A 27,050-nucleotide genomic window follows, 5' to 3' on the forward strand; every position below is an offset into this window, starting at 1 on the left:
ACTTGTATTCATAGAACTAGAGTTACATCCAGGTAACTTCTATTCTCTGTGTGCCGCTGCTTGTGTAGATAGTAACGGTATGTGAAGTTGAGATTTTTTAACATGGTGGTCTATAGGGATTGACTTGCCTCAAGTGGCCAAGCAAGGAACTGCAGTCCAGCCCCGGAGCTGCAGCTTTCATAAAACATATGACAAATATCATTTTCAGCATTCGAGCAACTGATATAGTACTAATTATTTAAAAAAAAAAAAAAACTTTACCTGACACAAGCTAGCATCAGCTTAATTTAGTATCAGGACAGTCACTTAACTTTTATTGTTTTATTCTTCTATGTTAGCTTAAGAGGATTAACGCTACCTCTTGTGATAATCAATTCAACACGTTCGTAACAGTAAAATATTGTAAAACACCTTTTTCATCTGTGAAAACAGAAGAGTATAAAAATAGATATGTGTTTTTCCTTTAACCTCATCTTGTTGATGTTAATTACTGTCTTAGCATTCTCAATAAAAGTATAGCTTTAATAAAAAAAATAGTACTACAGTTAATAGTATTACACATGTAAGTGTTCAGTATGAGAAGCAACGTGAAAAGGCTACAAATTTTAAGTTTTCAACTTTGGTTTCTACATTTTCTTTTCTTTATTTTTTAAAAAGGACAGGTTCTCATACCTTGATAAATGATCCTGTTAGTTTTTTTAAGTGTACTTTACTTGATCCTTTCAAATGGAACAAAAGGTAGTTATTCCTGCCCATTATTGCTTAATATGACAGTCAAGATACGGAATGACATGTATTGTGAATTTTGACAGAAAAACTAAATGATAAAAAAAAGTGTAAACACATTTAATAGATGGAACAATCCCTTTGATTTTATTCAATCAAGGACACCATCAGTTAAAAGGGCATCACTTTCATACAATGCAAGTGCAACTCTCAAAAAAAAAGTTTGTTATTGTTGTTCTCATTGTAAGGTAAAATGTTTGTAAGATGAACAGACAAAGGAACAAATCACTTTTAGAGATAAACTACATCCAATCAGATGACAGAAAAGGACAGTGGCCCAACTCATCTTCCAGAAGGCTGTATAGTACAGTCAATATGTTGCTCTTTGCCTCAGGCCACCAGAACAACATTATTTCCGAAGGTTGACTTGGATAGGGATCTTAGAAAACAGCCTGACGATCATGACTTAATCATATATTCACTCTGAACCACAGTAAAAAATAGATACTGTATAAAATAGTGCAGGCCCATCATAAGTATTTACTGCCACATTGGCGCTTGTTAGTATGGATACCATTCAATCGTACAGTATAACCACTGCATCTTGTGCCAGTTAATTACATTATTAAGATTCGTCGGCTCAATGCAGGTGGTATCCCTGTGGCAGTTTGTGTTCCCTCCATGTGCAGCCAATGTACAATGTAAAAAACTGTTCTAGGGATACCTTCATATGTACCATAGTATTAGCTAACATTAACTATTTCAATATTTTCTAGTGTGTTGTGCACAAAAGTCACAGGGACCACCATTAAGAGAATGGTTTGAATATTTCCCATTTTCCTGTTTGACATGAAAGTGGTGAGCTGCTTTGACTGGCAATGCCTATTCTATTTCCCAAATGTATTTCTATGACAAAAAAAGTATGTTCAACAGGCACAAAAAGGTGTCAGTTTGTACCATATGTAAAGAAACATTCACCATCATAAAAAAACTAAGGTCTTACTTAAAATAATATGAGTTGAATGAATATGACTATTGTAAGTGCTGTAGAGAATCATTTTTGTAGGACAAGCTAAATAAATATTTTTTTCTGTTAAGAGAATAAAATACTGGTGTTGACCTTAAATATGTTTTGAATTTCTTAGGTCTATTTCTTCTTTGGAAACTTGCTGTTTTAGGTAACTATTATGCCAAATCTGCATTCATTACTACTTTGATCAAACGTACAGTACATGACATCAAAGAGCAAAACTTATGCACACATACACTAACTGCAAGCACACGCGCACACACACACACACGCGCACACACACGCACACACACACACACACACACACACACACACACACACACACACACACACACACACACACACACACATAAACCAACACATACAAATCTAAAGCTTATTTCCTACTTCACTGCTAACCTTAACTAATATCATTTTGAAAGGCCAATCAGTGTTTATTTTTGTTATTTTTTATTTTTTACAGTTTGGTGTGGCTATTTTCTGGAGAGACATGGACAGACACAAACATCAGTAAGTGTCTCACATTTTCAACAGAACTTCAAATTGAATTCTTCAGAAATCTTGAAGAATTACATTTTTTTTTTTTTACCTCTGATGAACCTAGAAAAGGCAAGGCTAATTTAGGTTTTCCTTTTACCACTTCAAAAGGTTGTCAAAATAAAATGTAATATTCAGCTACCATGACACTAAAGGCAGGTTTATGTTGAGAGGATACTGATTCCTTTTTTTATTTGATGATTTGTGAACAGGTTTGTCAGCATAATGCGATCTTTCTTAATCATACTTGTTCCCTACAAGTGTCAGTATCCTTACCCCTTCTTTCACCCCTTAACTAGGGCCCATATCTTAGCTAGAATCATTCTGAACCCTATTATGTTCATTAAACATAGATTTGTCTTTTGCATCTTATTTCTGTATCTGTTCACATTTTTTTATTTTATTGCTAAAAGTTCTAATTATTATTATTTTTTACTGTTGTAAAAGCACTTTAAATAAAAAAGCATTTAATGAAAATCATTGATTTATCTAAACATGTGCTGAAGAAATAGTGATGTTTTAACTAATTTAACTAAATAAAGTCTTAGTACCATTACTTCAGTTCACATGCAAAAAGTATATCAGGAGAACCAATTTGTGCAATCATCATATTTCTGATGCATATTCAGATACAAGATTCAAGTCATTCATTAGAGATAATGAAAGGTCTGTGCGGTATAATAAGCTTCCAGTTGAATTCTAATTGCGGAAAATAATTGCCTGCATGAATATCATGCTTACAGAAAATTAATCTTGGCAATTTCACTGCGTCATTATACACAAGGAAAAATGTTAATAAAATATAAAAGAATATGCAAATGGAGAATCTTGACGACATAAAATATTGTTGGATAAAGATCTTGACATTCTAATTAAGAAAGGTCCGAGGTGGAATTAGCAACATCAACCACATCAAGTGCGAGAGAGAAAGAACCACCGCCAAAAGGTGAAATTACAGAGAAAGGTCGATATTTCCATGGGATGGTCCCCTTTACCTTTTTCTAATCCAAAGTCCTGATACAGCAACAGAGACAGTGATAGACTCAACTTATTTAAGCACTGGTGTGTGTGTGTGTGTGTGTGTGTGTGTGTGTGTATGTGTGCATGTGTTGAAGAAAGGAGAGACACATCATGCTGACTTACATAATGCAATTTCCTTTGTCTCTTTCTGCTTCTCATAAGCACAAGTGCCATTACGCACACATACACACTCAAGTCTCACATGTCTGCTGCTATACAATCACTGTCCAACAAGGAAGGAATAGATGCCCCTTCAGTCTGAGGGGGAGGTGGGCACACTGTTTGTGTGCAATGGGGTGGTCTTGGCACAAACACCTTTCTACCATTAGAAGCTCGGCAGTGTCCAAGTGTGAGGAAACAGAAATAGTGCATTCCGACTTCCAGGACAGAAGCAGTAGATGCAAAAATATGACGACATGTAGTTGGAATTTCTGTGAGAACAGGCCTTGAGGAGGAATACAGAAAAAAACGAACTACTTTTTTTTTCAACATGCAAGTCCTCAATGAATTGGAGTGCAGTGGTGGAAGCCTTTCTCCAACGCAGTCTCCTGTGGCATTTTTTTTCTCCGTAACAATGTCGAATTGTCTCTTTAGCCATTAGCCTCACATCAACTATGCAAAGCAGGCCAATCACCACAAACGCCTCGTAATAGAACAATTGCAGCAAAGAGAATCCTGCTGGGGAATGAGAAGTCCAAACAACTGGTATGCAATTTATATCACACATCAGGATGTGTCTGGTCCTAGTCTCCCTGGATACAACCTGGATGTGCTGGGCTTGGCTGGGTGGAGTGGTGGCATCCCTGGGTACTGGTGGAGACTGACTGGAGCCCACACACGCATGCCTTGAGATACAGCCTCTCTCTCCTTCTGTGTTTCTCTCTCCTCTCCATCCACTCAGCTGCCTTCATCCAACTGACTCATGAGAAAATCCTCCACAAGAGGAAAAAGCTGCCAGCTCCTATGACATGAAAAAAATCTCAAAAGCGGGCATCAAAGAAAAGGGAAAGAGCGCAGAACCAACGCTTGCGCAACAAGACAAAAATAAGTCAGAAATCACTGTCGCTCCACCCAGTCAAAATCTTCCGTCTTTGTTTTTTAGCTCTCATTTTATTTAGTTTCGCAGTTGTTTTAGAGAATTAGCATCTGCTACTGAGCCTTTGTAGAGGGATTTATGTGCCCCCCTACACATATCTCCCGTACCACCCGTCCCCGCCCCTTGCTTGCCTCCTTTTCCCCCATCAGTCTGCCAGACAAGTTTTTCCCACCCAGTCACAGTACCCAGCCCGCAACCCTTTTTTGTGGGTGTGCTTGTTTAGTGAGGGTCTGGTCTGTGAGTGTGGTATATGTCGTGCCAGCTTGGATAGGAGGAGAGAGCAGCAGAAAAAAAACTCTTTGTAAGTTATGGGAATACTATGAGACAGACACAGGCGCTCATAAATTATACGCTTTATTTGCATATTCCTGGCATAAGACATTATGCAAATACGGGCTCAATTTGCATAATGGATTCCTCTTGTTGCCTCAATTGCCCAGTTGCTGCTTTTTATTTAATAATAAAACAAAAGTGTCAAAAAGAATAGCCGTATGAAGCCCTTTGCCACTGTTTTCCAGAAATACCAGACTGAGAAAGACTTAAAAAAGGACAATTTCTGTGTTCAGATCACCTTTAATTATACAACCATGCAACTGTCAAACATATACAGACATAAGAGAGAGAGAATGTACAAGAATTTATATAGCAATCGCATGAAGTATGTCACACGGTATTGCGAGCGTTCGTACATTTCTCTCTTAATTAGTCTATTCTACCTCAACTATTAAAGCAAGCATCAGCACCGATAATTAACAGCAGTGTGTGCATACACTCTTCAGAGGGAGGGGGATTTTATTAAATAATTAAACAATTTTTGTCTCCTGCTTTTAACCTCATCAGCTCTGCACCAAACGACCAGAATAAAAATCAACGTAAGCGCAAAAGCAGATGTAGCCAAGATAATTATTTAATAACATATGTTCTACTGACAAAACCACTAATGAAGAAACCGCTAATGACGAAACCTCTAATGACGAGAGAAAAGATAATTACCACACATAAAACAGAGCTTTATCAAAAATGTCCAAATAGACAGTCATTTGTTAACAAGCCATTCGTGACACTTCTTATCCATGTCCGACAAAAATAACGGCAAAGCAGATGGTCACAAATGTAGCTTAAAAAGTGATTGTGATACAATTAAAGACAATTACAAACAGAGAGAGTGAGAGAGAGAAAGGAGGAGTGTGTAGAGCGGGAAGAAAGGTAGAAGGAGTAAAATGGGAAAACTATATAAAGGAAAAAGAATGGAAGGTGGTAGAAGGAGGACTTTGATTATTTATAAAATGCTAGGACAACATTGTGCAGTGGGATCAGCCAGCAAAATGTCAACTTAAATCAGCTAAGGTCGAATAAGCAGCTTGAGATTCTTCACAGTGTACTGTGTCACATACAGGCACAGCTCACCCTGGTTTTGTTGCACTGCACTAGGGCTGCTGGTTGTGGGTTGAGGCTCTCTCTTTCTCCATCTAGGACCAATGAAGAGGAAGGGCAAAGCAGAGGCACAGCTAATGCCAGGTACCGAGGTTACACGGCAGGGCGCAAAACAGTTAGCCAGCCGGCGTACGAGAACTGCTAGGCAAAATCATCAGCTTTTAGAATCAATTAACCCAAATGTTAATTAATGTCAAGCCCATAGAAGAAAAATGGGAGATGGAAGGCGGGTGTAACGGGCATGTGGAAGGAAAGCTAGGGAGAGGAGGAGGGTGGGTAAGAGAGGGACTGAGAGAGAAAGGGGATGGGCAAATAAGGGAAACAACGAGCGAATGCGGTTGATGGCAGAGAGAAGTTGGCACAGTGCCACCCATTCAGTGGTAGCACCAAGGCGGACTTCTGTTCGCTGTCAAGGGTAGATGGTTAGATGAAGCCTGAGAGACAGAAGGGTCCTGTCGTCATTTTGGTAGTGTCACATGCTTTGAGTTTTTATTTTATCTTGTTTTTAAATGTTTCTTTTGCGGATGGGGGGCAGTCTAGTATTAAAAGTTGCACTGAAGATACGGGTCTTTAAACACAAATTCATCCTTTCTTCAGTACCGCCTTGGAGGACAAGTAAACATCTGCTGACGAAGACTTCAAGATGTGACCTACTACTGAATGAATTTTGATAGCTGCCATTCAGATGGATTAGTTGTTGCTGCATGGCACCATGATGGAGGTACAAGGGTGGATATCCAGCACTCTAAAATACAGCAAAACTGTATATCACAGAAGATCTGAGACAGGAAGTTAACCTACAGTGATGGGTGCCACATACAGAAGATCGGGAAATGGAGGTGGCGTCATATGGGATTAATGAAACGGATGGAAATTCAAAAACAAAAACAACAGAAACTTGGGGGCTGTTTTGTTGTTCTAGTGATAACGGGGGGGGGGGGTTATGGCGGTGGCACAAAAGGAAGCTCCTCCCATTCGCTCCTTCTTGCTCTCGCTCTAACCATCTGAGGCACAGCTCTCTGTGCCAGGCAGCCAGCCAGCCATCTGGGCAGGAGACACCATGCCAACTCATTCGTTAGCGGTAAAGGACGTACCCTTGGAAGATATGGGCGATGACAAACGGCATTTCCATCTCACAGTTGACATTTATGGACTTGGATAAAAGTCATTGGTTTGGAGGATGCCCAAGGAGCAATAATTTGGCACTTGCGGTTCTCAAGTGGTGTGCCAGCGGGAATATGATGGCATCTGGCACGAAAACTGGCGAAGGACGGGGAATATATACCACAATTAAGACAAATCGACACAATCGGATCACCCTCACGTTTCAGTTGCCAAAAACAAAAAAAGAAAGAACAAACAGAGACATTACAGCACCAGATATGACTAATTAGAGCAAGATTTGCTTCGTTAATTAGGGTGACCCACTCAATCAAAGGAACGACTTGAATCAACACCAAAAGAACCCATAATGGGGATAAAACAACCAAAAACAAGATGAAGACAAACGCGGCGAACTGTTCAACTATTAGTAGAGGGTGTGAAGCGAGTGTCTCTTTTTGTACCAACTCCCTTCCCCCCACATTTCCGCCAGTGTAAACTGCCATTTGTTATTGCACTGGATGGCAGCCACATTGAACATGTACCATAGGCACTGCTGCAACAGACGCTGCCAATCTGCCAATCGCTTGCGTGCCTGCCTACAAGAGGAGGAGGGGGGATGAATAGACCTGAGGGACTGTGCCTGAAGCTCAATAGCAGCTGTTTACAATGTCACAGACACAAAAGACAGACAAAAAAATGCAAACATGAGGATGCATACTAATGAACTGCCAAAACAAATTCTAATCAGCGGACAGACAGGAATTAATTAACTTTTTTTTCCTCTATTTGAAGTTGTGCTCATCAAAATTAATCACACATCCTGTTTTTTCTCTAGATGATTTTTTTCTGTGATAGGGGAATCTTCTTGGAGCACAACTGTTTTAAAAAGTCATAAAAAGATCAGGAATTTCTACATCTGCAGCAAGCCAAGCAAAGGCAGTTCAATATAGTAACCAGCAGCATGAGAGCCAAGTGACAGAGAGATGGCACAGGCACAACAGGAACTCAAAGAAATGGGTACAGAAGGCACAGGAACAAGGAGGCAACCTGAGTTCAAGAGACACTGAGGGGGAGGTGCTGACCAGTCTGCAACAAAATGGGGGTAGGAGAGGCCGTGGGAACTCATTACATCCTCCACACCCACACCCTTTTTTTGCCCCCTTCTTGCCAACCATCCAAAAGAAATGAACAAACTCCACCCTTTCAGGATTTTCTCTCCCGTGCTAAAGTATCATAAACAGATGCAACGCAGACTTACCAAATGGTGTGAGTGGCGTGTTCGGGGTACTCTCTGGGTCCGGAGGAACATTTCTGTGGTTCCCGCAAGGTGTGCTGGCATCGGGCATGGAGCCAAGGATGGGCATCGCTGCAAAGACACACAACAGAGGCTTTCATTAAGTTCGTTTTCATTGTTAATATGCATGTCGGAATTAAAACAGTAATTAGCAACGCAAGGATATTCATCCACTGGCATCCAACAATTGTTTTCATTTTTTTTTCTCCTGGATTTCTTTGGACAGAGGCATGGTTGTGCAATATCAATTATTAAGGAAGTCATCCAAAGGGAGGGATTATAATATCTTTGTGCTTGCTGCCCAACCTTGGCACTACCAAGATGTCTGAATCTGATTGTACCACCACTGAGGAAGGACCGCTTGAAAGATGGCATCTTTTTGGACATCGCAAATGCGACAATCGTGATCGCAACAAATACAAATAACGGTTAATCTAATTTGTAATTGGTGCCGTATTTTTTCCAAATTCATCAAGGGGAAACACATGGATATTCTAATCTTTCGGAGCTAATGAACTTTGGATAATCACCCTTTTATTTAATTCCATGGGGAAGATTTAATTGTGCAGTCTTCATTACACAAATGGATTACAAAAAAAGAGGGACTGCACGAGAGAGCAGCATGGAATGGGGGGTGGAGTGTGTGTGTGTGTGTGTGTGTGTGTGTGTGTGTGTGTGTGTGTGTGTGAGAGAGAGAGAGAGAGAGAGAGAGAGAGAGAGAGAGAGAGAGAGAGAGAGAGAGAGAGAGAGAGAGAGAGTGAGTGAGTGAGTGAGTGAGTGAGTGTGTGTGTGTGTGTGTGTGTGTGTGTGTGTGTGTGTGTGTGTGTGTGTGTGTGTGTGTGAGAGAGAGAGAGAGAGAGAGAGTGGAAAGCAGGAACGGGGATATTTTTCTTCCTTCGTTATATGCCAGTAGTCAAATAATGCCACAGTACTCACAAACAAGCAGAGAAAAGCTCCTGCATTGCTAGTGATGTTCAAGTGCTCCTGAAAACCTGGTCTCTTTGCTCTCTGCCTGCTCTCTAGAGCACAACTCTCACATATGGAGACATCTGACTTTCCTGGTTCTGGATCTTACAAAACTGGAGCGAGAAGACACCTTCCTGGAATCTAATTTCTCTCAAATTGGATATTATTTGTGGTATTCAAATGATTAGCGCATTAGCAGAATTGATCTTTATTAGAGTGGTGGTTGCGCCTGGCCGAAGCGGAATGCAGAGGAGACAGCAGACACTGTGGTGGGCACTGGCTAATGTCCTCTGTGCTTAATCATCTTACAGCAGAATGGTTTTATGCATATTTCATTTGCATATTATTAAATCGCAAAGGCATACGGGCAAATGGCAGCAGAGAGCGCGGGACTGGAAACAGAAAAACATAAAATATAAAGAAAAAAAAAGCGGCTCATTATGCGATGACAATCTTCAAAGCTGTGTGCCTGGTTTCTGGTATCCTGCCAATTCGATTAATTCGACATTAATTAAAAAAGTCAGTGTGCTCAACCTTTCCGACACAGACTAATTGAGCACCTCACAATCTGTGCAGGGAGCCATCTCACATACAGTGATCGTCTGTTCACGTAGAACTAATGGATGTTTGGGGATTTGTGAATGGAACAAAAAACGATTGCTTATCCGGACTTCATTAAATATTTGCATGTGACCAGTTAAATCAAAGATTAAAATGTACAGATGAGGGCAGACCATCGCAGGTGACTGTTGGCAGCAGGTGTGAACTAAAAACCTTCTTACTTGATTGGAATAACTGTTATCATGTCTTTCCCATTATCTCCCTACACAAGACAAACTGCTTCAAGTTATTCCTCATATAAACATGCCCCCAAAATAACCCCCAAACCAAACCCCGATACTCACTTTAGAACCAGGCCCATTATATGTGGACTAATTAGTGATAAATGAATCCCCCCCCGACACACAAACAGATGCAGGACATACTGTAAGATTCAACATTATGCACATACAGTATTATGAACTTACAAAAGAAAATAAGATATAGAATTCGGTAGGATGTAGTTAGGGAAGCGATACACACTGTGACGCACAATAGCACTTGAAGAGTCTCCTCTTAAATCAATTTATTTTAAAGATTAAAAGATTTTAACAGTAATAAAGGAGACCGCAAAAAGCCTCTTTCCAAATAAATCTTCCAAATGAATCAAGATTAAGATTACTGTGACTTTTAACCAAGAAGTTTAAAAAAATAAATAAATAATGAAGCCAGATTTAAATTCAGTTCCTAATTTGATGAAATCAGCTCCCATACAAAATAATACCCCGGCGAGGAACAACATTAACAGCTCAAAAACAATTCCGTGGTAAAATTTTACTCCACGGAGACCCATGTATCTAATTACGGATCCTCTCTTTTCCAGACATCCTTGCTTAATTCTTCCCCTATGCAAGGCAAAATCCCCCCCCAAGCCAGAATATTCAAATTAAGTGAGCTTCACGCCTCACACAATTAGCCATGTTTAGTAATTTCAGAACAGACTGCCGCAGGTGCAAGGAGGAGGGGCAGTACAGACGGGGCGCAGGCTGGCAGGGGAAGCCCAGTGAAGTGGGTGGGTATGAGCCTGGCGCTTTGTAACCATGGCACATGCAGATGTCGCTGTAGTTCTTCCAAAAGCTTCTACCAACCGAATGGGAGGGAGGTAACGAGGAACTCGTTTGGCATCACACACCTCCACCATGCATTACTAAGGAGGAGTGTTAGTGTGCAAAACTGGTGGAGTGTGTGGGAAAGAGGCTGGCAGCAAGGGCCAGATGAGCTGATGTGGGTGAGACCAGGGTTGGGGGAGATCCCTCCCCGTATGAGGGAATGTGAATGCAAATAACCATGGTGAAGCATAGGAAAGGTTAAGTAGCACCAGTGAGGTGTCTGTGCATTTCTGAGCCTGTCATAAGATGTAGACATTATGCAGAGTGCTGATATTAATATGCATGCAGGCCCTCTTTATTATGCAGCTCAGCGTGAGGTACTATTGCCGGGCAGTTCCGCCTCGCTTTAGTTACTATCTGAGAATGTTATCTCTCTCTGAACAAACACTGCCTTTATTTCCTCACCCTCCTGTCAAAATGTTTAATTATCAATCATATCCACAAAGGTCAATTTAAAAGGGAAACACAGAATCTCAAGTGATGACTTCTACCATTGGCAGGGAGAAAAACTGACAACGGTAAATATGTCAGCTGGAAGATATGGTCCATATGTTATTAATGCTATTTCATGGCTACTTTTACCCAGAGCATCATCAATGCATATATTCAAATAGCAGACATTTTTTTTCTATTTGTAGAAACTTCTGCACTTTATAACAATATCTCACATACATTCTGTCTCTACATAAATAAAATAAATTATATGGGAAATTCAAACTAAAGACAATGTATATTTATGGTTGTACTTAATAAATAGACATATTCTACATGTGTTTTTTATATATCATTTTATATACAACTACTGTGCCCAAAACAGAAACTTTAGGGTCTTCGCTAGAATTTAAAATAGCGATAAGAGATAGACATTTTGCTGATTTGCCAGCTCTGTGTCATGGCTTTGTTTAGATGAACGGTGTTTGGCATTCCTCCGTGGCGTTAATTGCAAGGAGCTCCTCGCGGAACAGAGCAGCAAAGTTCTGTCAAGATCCGCTGGATGACGCAAAACGCGTCAGAGGTCCGCCGAGATCCTGGCAGATCTCCACTGCTCAGAAATCCGTGCACTGGCGCCAAGGAGGGAAGCCAAACACAGTTCATCTAAACACACTGACCACACAAAGATGACACAGAGCTTGATTAAAATTGGCCTTTAATGGAACAACTACTGGGTCTGTCAGAATTTAAGCGGTTACATAAACTTTGTTTCATACAGTGAGGTGCATAAAAACAAATTTACTTCATACATACAGTACACAATATTCTGACACATATTTTTCTCAATTACTGTAATGCCTTTGCCAGGCCAATTAGTTAAATTATTTAAAAAAAAAAAAAAAAGCCTGATACAGGTAGTCCCCAGAATTAATTCACAAATACTCCATACCATCAGAAAATATTAGCAGATGTCTCCTCAGCATACAGTACATTTAGGCTAAATGATAGTTCACAAAGTTTTGCCCCACTATTTCTTGCACTAATAAGTCAGCTGTATACCATGCTGGGTCATTGCAACTTCATCTAAACATTTGCACAGCCATGACGCCTCACCTTTTGGCTTATCACACTGACATGTTGTTGGTGGGAATGAACCACTGAAATGGACCTATGTGCATGGACTGCCACTGCCAAGTAAATCATAGGCCTACACATGCTAACAACCACATACACTACACATATATAGAATCATGTGCACGAAGGACTCTGGCATTTAGTGACTATATACGGCAAAGCCGTACTATCTCTTTAACCACTTGTCTTGTCTGGGGTCTGCAGATTAATTGGTTCCTGGTAATTCTATCAGATTAGTATTAATACGCTGTCACAGAGGCAATCAAGGTGACCCACTGTATCTAGCCAGCTCTTCATAAACTGGTGTGAAGGTCAACTGTCAATCAACCTACGCAATATGATAATCAGTCTTTAAAGTCAGCATGAGGATGCCATTAACACCAGCAGTAATGGCTGATGAAAGAACTGTCATAACGGCAAGCCTCAGGGGATGAATGCTTATAGATTGGTTGGGAGCAGAGGGAAAGAGGAGAAGGAGGAAGCTCAGCCATAAGAGTCAATGTGCAATTTGTAAAATCCTGTCTTTGAGACTAAAGGTGCAACTTTTAGCCAATAACACTATATAACTAGCGAGGGAATATTTAGTAGCCTTTTTTATGTCTTTACCAATATCACAATTTAATATCAAAGCTGCAAAGCCTTCTTTTTTAAATGAAACTACAAGAGAAAAATTATCTTGCACTTGAAGGACATGTCCAGTAGGAAGTTGACTGTGAACTCACTCCTCTAACAGAGCAGTTCTTAAAGCATACTATGGCTGTCAGAGAGATAAAGATGTACTATCAGAGTGTGACTATTTTGCCTGGTCTATTGAGAAGCTGCTGCCCGTTTGTCTATTTCAGTGAGGATAGACTTGACTGCCCATGAAAAACCCACTGTATACTGAATAGAGTAAGCTATCCTAGGGGATATAGTCACTAAATGCCCCTCCCGAGTCCTGCATGCTCAGTGAGATTCTGTATGTGTGTATGTGATTGTTGACATGTGTACGATTTAGTATCTGTATAATAGAAAGAGACAAAAGATATGAGAGGCCTGCCATGGTCCCTGTCCAGGTCAGAGTCAGAGTTTAAAAAAGGAGAGAGAGAAAGGGAATGAGGGGGGAGTAAAGACGAGAGAGAGAGAGAGAGAGAGAGAGAGAGAGAGAGAGCAGGAGATGAGACAGTGAAAGAAATGGTGTGTCTGTGCTGAGTCCCACAGGGCCTGAACTGGGCTGCTGGCAAGGGAGCCATTACATGCGTGTCTCTGACAGCTCACTCTCTCATTACGCCAGGAGACAGTTAACACCACCACTCTTACACCCCAGCTTGGTAATGCAGACTATATCATCACCTACCACACACTTTAATAGTTTTAGTGAATGCTTTGATATTTTAAAATTCACAGAATATTCACTTTAAGTTTATTTTGTTGCAAAACAAAAATGTAACTGTATTAAACTATAGAACGATCTGCAGGATATTTAAATATATCCAATGTGGTGTGTCCACTTGCTGAACTGCTGTTACAGAAGGTGTTGCAAGCAAACATTGACAACCAAGCCAGACAGGAGTTTGCAAAGTGCAGAGGTAGGAGATACAACAGGAAAAGCAAATCGCATAGTAGCCCAAATGACACATGTAAAACTAAAAGGGCACTCTGAGAGAGCAGACCTCTGCGAAGGCCATACCCTAGAGCCCTGGGCAGGACTATTTTCTAAATCCCGCTCCCACCTGCAGTTTGTGTGTCTGATCCCACCAGCAAAAGCAAAAAAAATATTTTTATATTTCCCCCTATTGGTTTTAGGGATATTTGTGATTTGGTAAAACAGCACTCCCACCAGCGCAACAGTAACAGTTCGGTTGGAGAGTGGTACTGCAGCACGGAAGACGGCAAGACTCTTCTAAAACAAAAACCCACAAAATGGGAAAAAATTCAAATTAAGTACTGTGTAGTCTCGCATTGCCAGACCTGGCCCCTCCACACATACACTCCTGGATAGGAGTAAAAAACGTTCTGGGTTGTTTGTATTTCTTTAAACCAATCACAATCGTCTTGGGTGGCGATAAGCTGAGGTCGCAGCGACGGTGAATCTGCAAAATGTTCTCGGGAAGGAACTTGTTTTGGCGGAAAATTTGCACCCTACAAAACAAAACGCCACATACATTATTAAATTAAGTTAACTATTTATACAATTCAGTAACTTGAGCTATTTAAATTTAACCTGACTCCCCCAGATGGATTGCTTCGCATTTGCTCGGCATATCCATCTGGGAACTTTCCAGTGCCCTTTTTTGCTCTTCTTTCAATGAAGGAATACTTTCTAATTCAGATAAAACTTGCGCGATAGCTACGCTCATCTCATCCGTGGAAGCCGCCATGTTGTTTAGACCGAACAGTCGCTTCTCGTTGCGTCACACCTAAACCCGCCTCAAAACCAACGCTGATTGGTTGATCGTTCCAAATTTTCTCTATCTCAAGATGCCAGACTGATCTGCGAGTGGAAAACTGGAGCTCGCGAGATCAGGACGGTCTCACGAGGCTAATTTAAATTAGCTGAATACATGGGTAAAAGCAATTTGCTTTTACCCGTGTATCGCCATGTGTATTTTGTCCATAGCAAATCCCTGCCAATCGGTCCCAAACCATCCCAGTTAAATAGTAAATGCCGTAAACATATTCTTTCTAAATCTTTACAATCCTTCCCAGAAAGACCCAAGCAGGCCTTGCTGCACAATCAAAATCTTCTTCAAAACTTGCAAAGCTTGCTAGCTCAAAGTCTGTTGTGGTTTCCCCAAACTAACTGAGTTTTGCAAGAAAGGCCATAAAGGAACTGTAGAAAGCACAGGGATGTGTCAAAATGGTGTTTGTGAAGAGCACGTTACTCTTGCTGGACTGCTTTTCCTTTCTGTCCATTTCGTATTAATAAGAAACACAGTAGAAGAGGGACTGTGCAGCCAGTGAGCGGTTGATGACCTGCTTTAATCTTCTTTTCAACTTCATTTATTGTCTTTAAACATCTTAAACCTCTTTAAACCGCCAAGATTTGTGTTGTCCTGCAGGATCCTAATCTAGTCTATCTTGCAGTGTTAATGAAAGCAAAAAATGTTTATCCGCCACGTCATCTGGAAACCAAAAATATTGAATGGGTTCTTCCTTGGCCCATGCTACACCCTTCCGCCAAGTTTCATGTCAGTAGTTTTTCCGTAATCCTGCTAACAACTAAACAAACCGAGCCGAAAACATGACCTCCTTGGCAGAGGTAAAAAGAGGGTAGAGGAGGTACAGTGAATAAGATTGCATGTGTACAACATTTTAACATGTTTGGCTGAGCACCGTGTATATATCATGTCTGTGTATACAATGATCAGAGCCAAATGTATGTGTGTATGTTTTGGTCATAAAACTGCCTTTTTGAATGTGCATACATAGTAAAGTTTATTTATTTTGGATTAACTGCTCCTTGGAGTCCACTTATCTTTTAGTTTTCATCACCTTGTCATAAGTGGCTTCGCTCTCCCTCCACCTTTCCTACCGCTTTAACCCCAGTTTTCTTCTATCCATTAATCTGTCTGTAATAGAATATGCCGATTTTACTTGGCTCACTCCCATTACTCCCCTGGCTGTCTCTACTTTGATAGCTTTGTACTGATGCACTATGGCTGCCAAGATGATCTCCCAGACCTCAGCATGTAGGATAGACAGCTACAGTACTACCTAGAACAGGATGTTCCTTGTCCCATACTGATCTAATAATACTAAAGTCCTGGTAAAACAGTATGAGTCTATGGCATTGAGAACCTCTAGAAATTACACGTTATTCACAATTTACAGTACTGTCAGGAGACAACCTGTCTTCCTCAAATCTCCGTGTCCCACCCACTCAAAAGGAGCTGAGGCTGTAAATGTGATGAGGAAAAGGCAAGAGGCACTCAAAGCAAGCACACATGAACATGACCTCTGCTGGCTGTGGAAAAAAAATCTGCTGCCTCCACACTTTACTGCTAAAGGGCAACAACAGACTTAATTGAACTGAAAAAGACATTTCTTCAAGACTTTTTTTGGCAAATCCTCCTGCTAAGGTTATGAGAACTTCTCAAAAGAAGGAGCCAACTTATACAAAAGAATTTGTGAAGCAAGAGCACATCAGACATCTGTAGATGTTTAAGTAGTGTAGGCATTAGACAACTTATTGATACAAAATATTGATATTAATGAAGTACACAAGTTCTGCATGGAGCTGTCCATTCCAAATATTTAAAAACATACCATTTAAAAGGTAAAAAAAATAAAAAGAGGACAAATACTAAAATTGAAGAAAAAAAATACAATCTTCTCAAGTTCAAGCTAGTTGTGACAGCTCACTGAAACATCCTGCTCCTGTAACTTCACAAAGTGACGGTTTGAATACTCCTGTTTGTTGTGTCCGTAGACTGTAAGTTTGCATGGCTGGTCAGAGGAGTTAGACTTCAGCTTCAATGCCTGCTTCCCACATATGTCCAATCTTATATAAGGTTCCAAAGAAAAGATGGAGGGAACGGAAATACTGTAGATGAAGGCCTTGTTTAAAAATGACTGACACAAGAGTCTTGTAATAAGGACCTTGAGACACAAGTTCCCTTTTATTCCCACAAGCCAAAGACATTAAGCAGTGTTTTCAGTGCAAATCTGGAGAATTACCTCGATCATGGCCAGGACAAAAAGGAGGAAATGTGCCTTTTAGAGATAACAGCCTTTTATGCTTTTTACTTCTTATATTTTTTTTATAGATTTGCCTTCTTCTTGTGTGTTGACTCTGAGAAAAAGGTTCATTAACATCAAATACCTATGTCTCCTTATATTTCTCAATGTGATCGACAGCCATATTAGCCAATCTCTGCAGACACAAAAAGCCAGACTTCCCATGTCCAAAACTCTTTGGTAATGTTGGCTTTGTTAGAGCACTATGCCCCTGCCTGGCTACCATCACACTAGTCACAGTGAAGAAGATGTGCAGGATCAAACAGGAAAGAAAAAGGGGAGGAAATGAACAAGGGACTAGTGGGAGAGTGATGATGGGCAAGGGTAAGAGTGGGGTAGAAGAAAGTAAAACTGAAAGGTTGGGAGAAGGTGAGATGAGACAATATAGAGTAAGCCACATGAAAGACATTAAATGGGTTAAAGATAAAATGATCCAAGACTGGGTTATAGAGCAGCAGACTGTAAAGACATTCAGCACAATTGAGCTTCATGTCACTTTGAATATGCCACTGTTAATCATGTAAGCAACATTTAGCCATACCTTTTGCAAAGACCTAACAAAAGCCCTAACTTTAGCACTGCCTAGGAACATATTATGCTGAATGTGTAAAGAAAAAACGTTATTCTTAATTCGTTAGACTCTTATTAGACTCATACTTAGATAAGTTACATTTAAAAGTAAAATGCTAAAGTTTTAAAAAGTTATTTTGACACAAAGGTGAGGTGTGGAAATCGTATTGGGGCAATTATTTGCCCACTTTGTTGACACTGACTAGCAGAGACAGGCAAAGACAGTTGTAAGGGTGGACTTGAGCTTGATGAAGAATATAAACACTGTGTTAAGGGCAAAAGAGAAGAACATTACAAATGGAGGCACATACGAGTGATGTAGACTGGGACACCACAGAGACACAATCGCCAGGATCTACTGTAATTGAAGTTGTGGTGAGGAGAGAATGAGAGAAATTAACAAGACAAACAGCCAGAAGACAGAGACAAGGAACTGAGATAAGAAAGAGTAAACAGATACATCTAGCTGTCTTCTAGTTGGGGAGAAAAGGCTCTCTGATGTACAGCAGTGACAACAAATACTGATGTCCCCTGAAGCCAAAAACTGTGGTTACTTTGAACATGCATTTGTCTTAGAATATATATAACTGGGACACTCATATACTGTAATATACTTAAATTATATATTGTATAAAATAGAATAAGTCGTACCTAATGGGAGTGGTAAGATGAATAATAAGATTCCTAACACCTAGCCAAGTATTATGGCACCAAAACGGTTCTCTTGCTACAGCTACGGCTGGGGCGATATGCTTTTGTCTCGATTTGATTCTTTCATGATACATGAGTGCTGATTCGATTTGTATTGCAATTTTCATTTATTGCGATTCTAGATGAATTGCAATTCCATAGTTTGTTTGTTTATTTAGGATCCTCATCAGCTCCTGCATTACAGGTGCTATTATTCCTGAGGTCCTTACAACTCACTTGAAAATGAGTGAATGGCAATGCAATAAATACACATAACAACATCATATACAATAAAAAATGAAAATCATAAGACAAAAACTAAACATACACTATCATTTCATGACACAACTCATGTAAAATAACAAAATACACATATAAGACAAGGACAGACAGAGAGCTCTACCAGTGCAGTCATAAGGCATTCCTTACATTTAGGTAGAACACATTTTTAAGACAGGCATATCCACATACTATCGTCACATAACATCTCTTTCATCCTCTCTGGACACATCTCACAAGTGAACAAACATACATGTATTGTTAAACCTCAACCAATGTTGTTTCTTTGTCTACTCAACTTCTCTAATCAATAGATATGTTTTAACTAAACTTTTAAATCTCCTTTTACTGCTTTCTTGTGTTATTTGTTCAGGTTAAGCTGCAGACACACTGACCAGACGGCCGACCCTCGGCAGAAAAGGCAGTTGGACTGATCAGTCTTTCCAAGTTGGTCAAAAAAGTGCCTCGGAACACACCAAAGTAATACGTCTCCATAACAGCAGGCGACGCTAATCTGTATTGTCGCCCAAAAATGAAAACTTTTTACCAGCCAGTTTTTTTTTTTGGTGTCAGAAAGGTGAAAAACAGGAATCGCTGTGTCTCTATGATCCTATCCTGTCCTATTCATGGTAGCCTACTGGTGGATATTGCGCCGGCAGCTGATTGGACGAACGCGTCACGTGGGTCTGGTTTCTCCGGAAATTCAAAGACAGACTCTCATGGTGGCTTGTTCAGAATACGATCTCATATTGTACTAAAATAGTTCTAGGGCCCTATGATTTCCGCGATGCGGAAAACACGGACAGAATCGCGGAATCTACACATGAAAATGGAATTCTGTTATACACGCGGAATCGCACAGAATTTGCATATATTTTGTTGACATATTAAATAATTTTTTTTTTTACTTCTCATTTTTTTACCTCTCATTTTTCAGTTTAAAACAACAAGCAGAGAAAGGTCTCAACAACAAGCAGAGACAAGTCTCTACCTAAACCGTGGCCAAATGGCACAGCCTGTTGCCTAGTAACCATACGTCATCACATTCACATTGAGTTTGTTGCGAGGGAAAAAATGTCGAAGCGAGTGGCGCCTCCCGATAAGACAACGGTGGCAAAAAAATTAAGAAACTGAATTAACTGCTAAATACCGGGCTGAACAATACCCCGACTACTATGAATCTGAATAACGACTATTTTGTAAGTTTAACATACTGTTGACTGGACCCGCAAAGACACGTGACGACCATTTGAAATCAAAAGCACCCAGAAGGCCACATGCATGTTAGAACACATTGCATTCTTTTCAGCACTTTACGCCAACAACAATTTCATATTTTCATGTTGTGCTGTAAGGTTTGATCTCATGTTATGTTCTTGTTTTTTTCTTATGGGGAAAATATTTGTTTAGAGTGATAAAAAGAAATTCAAAAGAAACATACTGAAAAGCAATTGACATGTTTGACTGCAAGTACTGAAAGACCAGTGTGAGTAAATACTGACATAAGTTTAATTTAGGTGAAATTGTCTTTGCTTAAAGGTGTGTTTCTGTATACATTTTCTGTGACAAAAAGAATACTGATAAATTCAGGCATTTCATGCATTGTGAGTAGGTCTTCACAATACATTAATGGACTAAAACATGATTTGTTGGCATGACACGTTTAGTCATTAACCAACAAGAATATATGTGTAGAGAAGTGTTAATATTAAGCTTTTTTTTTAGGGCTTCACAACACTGGATTATTTTTTTGCCTACAAATTACACAATGTAAATTTATCACACTCAACCATTTTAGTGTGAGATAATTCTGCAACACCACAACCTACACACACACACACACACACACACACACACACACACACACACACACACACACACACACACACACACACACACACACACACACACACACACACACACTGACACACAGTCCTAAGAGAAAGTTAGCTTCTATCATCTACAATGCTTTATTGGGATCTAGACTTGCAGCCCAATTATGGCCATTTAATTGAACTCATGTAACTGTTATTGTTTTTTGTTTTTTTTTATTATTTATTTATTTCTGAGATTTGTTGAAGGTTTGGCTGAATTTTGAATGTTCTTTGCTGAATATATTAACAGTTTAAATAAAAAAGCTGAATTGTGAGTTTGTGTCACTGAGTTTTTAAAGTCAATACTCCTTAGAAGTGGTCTAAGCAGTAGTGGCTCATTCCGCTCCCCGTTTCCGGGTTAGCACTCTACCAATCAGATGGGTCATTTGAGTCCGACTGCCGGCAGTGCCCGCCCCGCGGATTATACATGTCAAATCTGCCAAAATGAAGGACGACGGCCCCTCAGACGGACAATGGCACGGAACACACCGAACAGATTAGAGTCACTGACCTCGCAAGACTGTCCAACGGCCGATTATCGGCTTAGTGTGTCTCTGGCTTAACACATTCCATTCTTGCATTGCTCTATACATGACTATTCATTTAACAGTATTAGTCTTTGCTTTTGGTAAAGTTATCTCTTGTGGCATGTCTAGTCGCATAGTCATGTATATCTAAACTGAAAGGTAAATTATTACACAAAATAGATGGTTTCTTTGTAACAATAATATTCCTAAAAAAGAAACGATGACCGGCAACCGGCCGGTCAGTCTGGCATATGCCGATTTTATGCCGGTCAAATGCACTCGGGCGCCGCATGATTTACATCGCGCAACATCCACACCACACGTGCACATGCAGGGTTTCCGCTATATGCATGTAGCAGCAGCGCACCACCGCTCAGCTGTTTATGAAATGTTATAAAGTCGTAATTATACACAGCTCTGCAGAGCAGTCTGCTCTACTGATCTCAGGCGAACAGTCAGCCGCTCTCTCTCTTTCCCCTCTGAGGCTGAACAACTGGAACATGAAAACAGCACTCACGCGGGTCCCGTGAAATATGACAGATGATGAATACTGACGTTGATGAATTTACTGTTTATCAGACCCCAGATGAGACAAGAAGCTAACCTTAGCGAACGCTAAGGTCCCTCTGCCTCTGACGCCCCGCTGGCCGCTGTAGGACATGCTGTAAACAAAACAAAAAAACGCTGTATTCCTCCGACACGCTGTATTAACGTTACTGTTTAAAACGCTATCCAGGTTAGTGGGGATGCATACCGCTCAAAACCAACATTAAAAACGTAGTAATCTTCCCTCAGCGTTTAGTTTTGTTGCTAAACTGTGTTTAAAATGAGCGGTGACGTTAAATCATCTGTTTCAGGTAACGGCACTCTAGGCTACCGTCTATTTGCTGGATTGTTCTGAGGTAACTGTTGGTAGCTAACGTTAGCAGATAAGCCCGTTGACAGCAATGGTAGTGTTCTTATTTATGCACAATGACACATAAAGCAAACTTGCTAAAAAAGGAACTACACGCTGTTTTCAGGTAACGTTACTGTTGACGTTCAAACAGGCCTGTGTGTGTGTTTTGAGAAATATCTTTATACTGCATTAAGGCTATATTTATTTTATTTTTATTTGTTATTTATATATTATTTGATTGCCATTACCTGTTTTCCCTGTTTTTTTATATATAAATTTGCTAAATATATCACATTTTTTTAGTTGGATATTGGATGTGAAAAGAAGGAAATGGTTCTTCCATAACATTGCACTTTAGATGTGTGTTAATTTCCCACTCCAGGAGTAATTTATATATTTCTATTTTATAGCGATCAATTATCTATTCAAAAAATGTTCTATGTTCTATGCAAAATGTAAACTTTTCTATTAAAGAAAAGATAGAAAATAAATATTTGTGTATGCTGTAAAGTGGTTAGAAAAATCGGAATCGGCCTAGAAAATTGTAATCGGTGCATCTCTACAGATAACCAACCTAAACATTTGTGCATTGTGACAACATTTGTCCTATAAGTAATACATTTCTAGAGACAATATATCATGAGACATTTCTAAAAACAAATTGTTTTCTAAGAAGAATGCACATCACATGTCAGTCAGTCAGTCTGACATTTGTTTCATTTGTAAAGAAGTACATAACATGTATTTTCTGCATTTTTTGCTTTCGGTCTGTTTTGCTGGAAACTGATATGATGTAGTCACCGTCAACGGTAATATTTAGGTGAATTATTTGTAAAATAAATAAATAAAACATATTGATTCTAAGGAGAAAAAAAATCATGATACATACGATTTTCGTTTTTTTCCCCCACCCTAGCTACAACTGACAATGAATGATTTAGAAATATATGACATTTGTTATAGCTACAGTATATGAGCAGAACCAGGGCATGAAGTTAACTTTTTTGACCACCAGCCACTGTGGCAGGTGGATTTTTAAATCCACCTGCCACAGGGACTTTTTACCAGCCAGTTTTTTTTTTTGTGTCATAAAGGTGAAAAACAGGAATTGCTGTGTCTCTATGATCCTATCCTGTCCTATTCATGGTAGCCTACTGGTGGATATTGCGCCGTCATCACGTGCTGTAGTAGGGGGGCCCGCCTTGATAATCCTGCATAGGGGCCCGGTGTTGGCTCATTACGCCACTGCATATAAGAGATGAGATGACTGACAAAATCAGGAGTAGCCTACGCGCACCACAACAACAACAACAAAACACTGGTGAATGCGCACCATAACACATGAATGTTTTTTGTATAGTTATTAAAAATAAAAAAATAAATAAAAAGGAAACTTGTTTTGGGGAGAATAATACTTATTACTATTAATTAATTACTCTGGGCTGAGATTTTCTAGGACCCTTACCAAAAAGGTTCAGGATGCTGCAAATGTTGGTAAAATATGAAAAAGGCTGGTGGATTTAAGACACAGAATAATTTATTGGATGAATCAAATATGAACATATCTGTCATTGTCAGTGGCTTGTTGATCTTTAGTTAGTTAATTTCCTAGCCTGGCCTGGGACACATTCATACGGTTTAATAAAGTACTTATTGGACTTTAACTTATCATTGCACTTACAATAACGTAGCTGTCCTCAATTTAGGTCATCCTGTACGTCTCATCTGCATTTTTTCCTGCATCCACCGTGTGTGTTTGTGTGTGTGTGTCTATGCGTGCGTGTGTTTGTGTGTGTGTCTGTGTGTGTGTTTGTGTGTGATTGTGTGTGCGCGTCAGTCGCGGGGGAAACGGAGCAGCCCCGCCCGCTGCAGAGAGCCGACAATTTGAAACAGCAGCGCTGCCTTTAGAGTGAAAAAACGTTACAGCGTACATTGATGTTAAAATGTATACATGTTGGCAGGACGGTCTGAAATGTTTTGCACGGTATTTCACTGTTGGTAAATGTGAGATGTTCGAGTCACACACACGTCTCGTCTTCATATCAGAAACTAGGAAATTAACTTTACCCGTTCTCACTCCCGCTTGGTCAGTGGCTGCACGTGGGATGCTGGGATTGTGTGAGTAATGAAAATGCGATAGGGGGCCCCGGCTGTCAATCAATGTCTTCCAGTGATGCGGGCCCCTGATTGGACCAGGCCCGTGTACCCTGCTTACCGATAGTTACGAGTCTGAATCACTCAATTCTCATTGGCTACCCGCCAATGTGGCAGGTAGATTGACAGTTTCACCCGCCAATCACAAAAGTTACCCGCATTTGGCGGGTGGGCGGGTGCCAATTTCATGCCCTGAGCAGAACATAAAATTGGAGCAATGCTCTTCACAGTGTTGGAAGCAACAATCAATAAAATCCTCTTAAACTTTCAAAACAATTCCAAACCATGATTGAATCAAAACAATTGTGCTACCTTTTATACACGATGGGAAAAAAATCATTCAGCAAAGAAAAAAGAGGCTTTTCAGTTCCATTACTTATGTCCTAGCATCTACAGCTTGGTTAGTCACTTTGTAGAAATGGCTGCAAACAAATAAGTGCTAAAAATCAGGCCTGAAAGGGAGCGTTACCCTACAATAATTCACATTTTAGCGTGGAAGTGTTAAACACTGTCTTTTTTGTAAAGAATAAAATGTCATTTGTCAGTGCTTCCTAACCATCTCACATGACGTTTCAAAAACAATTTACAAGAGCAACAGAATTTACAGGTGTTTTCAATTGAGGTCATATTTAGAATGTTTACAAACCACTTGAACAATCCACTCATGTGGTATGTGAGTTGTGTTATATGCTGCTGATATTTACTTTTTTTTTGCAGTTTTTATGTTAACTCACTTCTTGTTCCTAAATTTGATGCTGAAATGTAAAAATAAATCAATGAGTAAATTAACCTAAACTCAGTCCTTTTTTATCAATCAGCTTACAACAGTGTTCTCATGACTTAGAGCTTTAGTGCATAACTTTTTGATATTATTGAACGTCCGTTACATTCAAACCATTGCCAAATGAGTTGCTACAAAGCTAATTAAGACTATCAGCTCCACACAACTCTCTCTGTATTTCTCAGTATGGCTCTGTTCAGAAGATTGTGTCGTCCGGCGACTTTTCCGCGTAGAAACTCAAGTGAAGATAATGACCTCTTTTTAAGAGTCCATCATGTTTTTTCAATCGTCCATGTACTCTTTGGCTACTAGCAACTGCGCAGAGGAGGGCTGGGGGGCGCGTGCACGATCACGGAAGGCTGTGTCATGTGGACATGCCGACGGTGTTGTCATTACTTAGAATTCCTCATGGGGGCAAACTACGCACTATAGCTTTATAGCTGGGGTGGACATTTCTTTTTGCCATCATTGGGCCATTATTCCATAATAACATTTCACCATATTGTAATTCAAGTGGTCTGAGAGAAAACTAGACTTCTGCACCTCCTCTTGGCTCGGTTTACAGGCTTTAGAAAATCTAGCCTGTGACGGGAGGCTTTGGCCAATCACAGGTCATTTCGGAGAGAGGGCGTTCCCATTGGCTGTTCTACAAATGCAGATGCACGTGCATGTCCCTTTAGATGGTGAAAGCCTGATTCAATGGAATCTAAGCTATTCCAGCTTAAAGCGCAACTCTCGCCAAAATGCAACCTAGGGTCTTTTTGTGAATGTACCCGAGTCAAACTTTTGTTTAAAAGCATATTTAGGACAGAATCGCCACTTTTAAGATTTACCGTATTTTCGTTTTTCGGTCAAATGGCCTTTTGAATGGGAGTGCTAGGGGCACTTTTATGCTAGCCTCAAAACCTTTCTTTTTAGTAAACTCTGTGTACACAAACAATGTTGTCAATGCTTTCATTAAGGTGTAGAGCCCCTGGTGATCCTTCAAGCAAAGTTTCATGTTGTATCGAGCCTTCTTAGTGTTTTAAAAATAGCTATTTTGAGGCTAGCATAAAAATAGTTTTATTTAGTTTCTGTCGACTTTGAATTAGGGATGCACCGAATCCAGGATTCGGCTTTGGATTCGGCCGAATATTGGGCTTTTTGACGGGGTTCAGTTTGTGCCGAACCTTAGAATTTTTTCCACCGAACCGAACCCTACGCTTGCACTATGCGCTGGTCGACGTAACGCTGCCGCCGTTGATTATGGGAAGGTGTTTATGTAGGTGGACAGTTCAATGCAGTAGGCTGTGAGAAAGTGAAAATGGAACTCATGAGCAGAAAGTGCTGTTTGGCAGTACTTTCAGTCAAATGAAGGCGATTCAAGTCGAGCTACATGTTCAATTTGCAATGCCGATTAGTCTCGTGGTGGCAAGGACCGTAAACAATACACAACATCGCCGCCGTTAAAACATTTCCGTATGAAACATCCAAAAGAATACGAGTTGTGCATGAAGGAATCTACAGACAGCAAAAATGCAGCAACTACGGCAAAGGAAGGACAGTCACAGCTAAAAACTAACTAAAAGTCTTAACCAGACAGTGCCTCTCCCGGGCTGTCAGCCATTCTCTCGGCAAATGAGTCTCCCTACAGTGGGAGTGGAGTGACCGAATGGCCGGCTGCTGCTCGTTAGCTAACGTTAGCTTTCTAATTTCCCCCGCCCAACATGCCTTCATCATACAAGGGTTAGTGAAAATTTGCCAAACAAAATTGGCACTCATCTGGCAATAGCGATGTGCTTTCCTACGATGTGAAAAGAGCGTGTGAATTCAACATTACGTTATTATTAGGGCTGTCAATCGATTAAAAAATGTAATCTAATTAATCACATACTCTGTGATTAATTAAACGAAATTAATCGCATACATAATTAACGGTGCCTGAACCAATACTTTTTAAGAAAGTAAAAAAAGAAAGAAAAAAAAAGGGTACTAAACAACAGTCGGTGACATTAAAGAATTGTTTATTGCTAAGGCCATATGGTCAAAATTAAATGATTTAATGATAATGTATAACAATAACAATAACTTATTTCA

The 27,050-nt window shown here is 40.0% G+C and overlaps 1 protein-coding gene across 2 annotated transcripts in view; it reads right to left on the reverse strand.

The window, feature by feature from the left end:
* The window catches only part of LOC116067762, a 157,809-nt gene that overhangs the window by 100,651 nt on the left and 30,108 nt on the right, over nucleotides 1-27,050 (reverse strand). For both annotated transcript variants that reach the window (XM_031324332.1, XM_031324333.1), the window contains exon 2: nucleotides 8,206-8,313. In XM_031324332.1, the coding sequence (XP_031180192.1) occupies nucleotides 8,206-8,313 (108 nt within the window). The remainder of the gene's footprint in view (nucleotides 1-8,205; nucleotides 8,314-27,050) is intronic.

The sequence above is a fragment of the Sander lucioperca genome, chromosome 3 (assembly GCF_008315115.2).
Source record: "Sander lucioperca isolate FBNREF2018 chromosome 3, SLUC_FBN_1.2, whole genome shotgun sequence".
In the NCBI taxonomy this organism is placed as follows: domain Eukaryota; kingdom Metazoa; phylum Chordata; class Actinopteri; order Perciformes; family Percidae; genus Sander; species Sander lucioperca.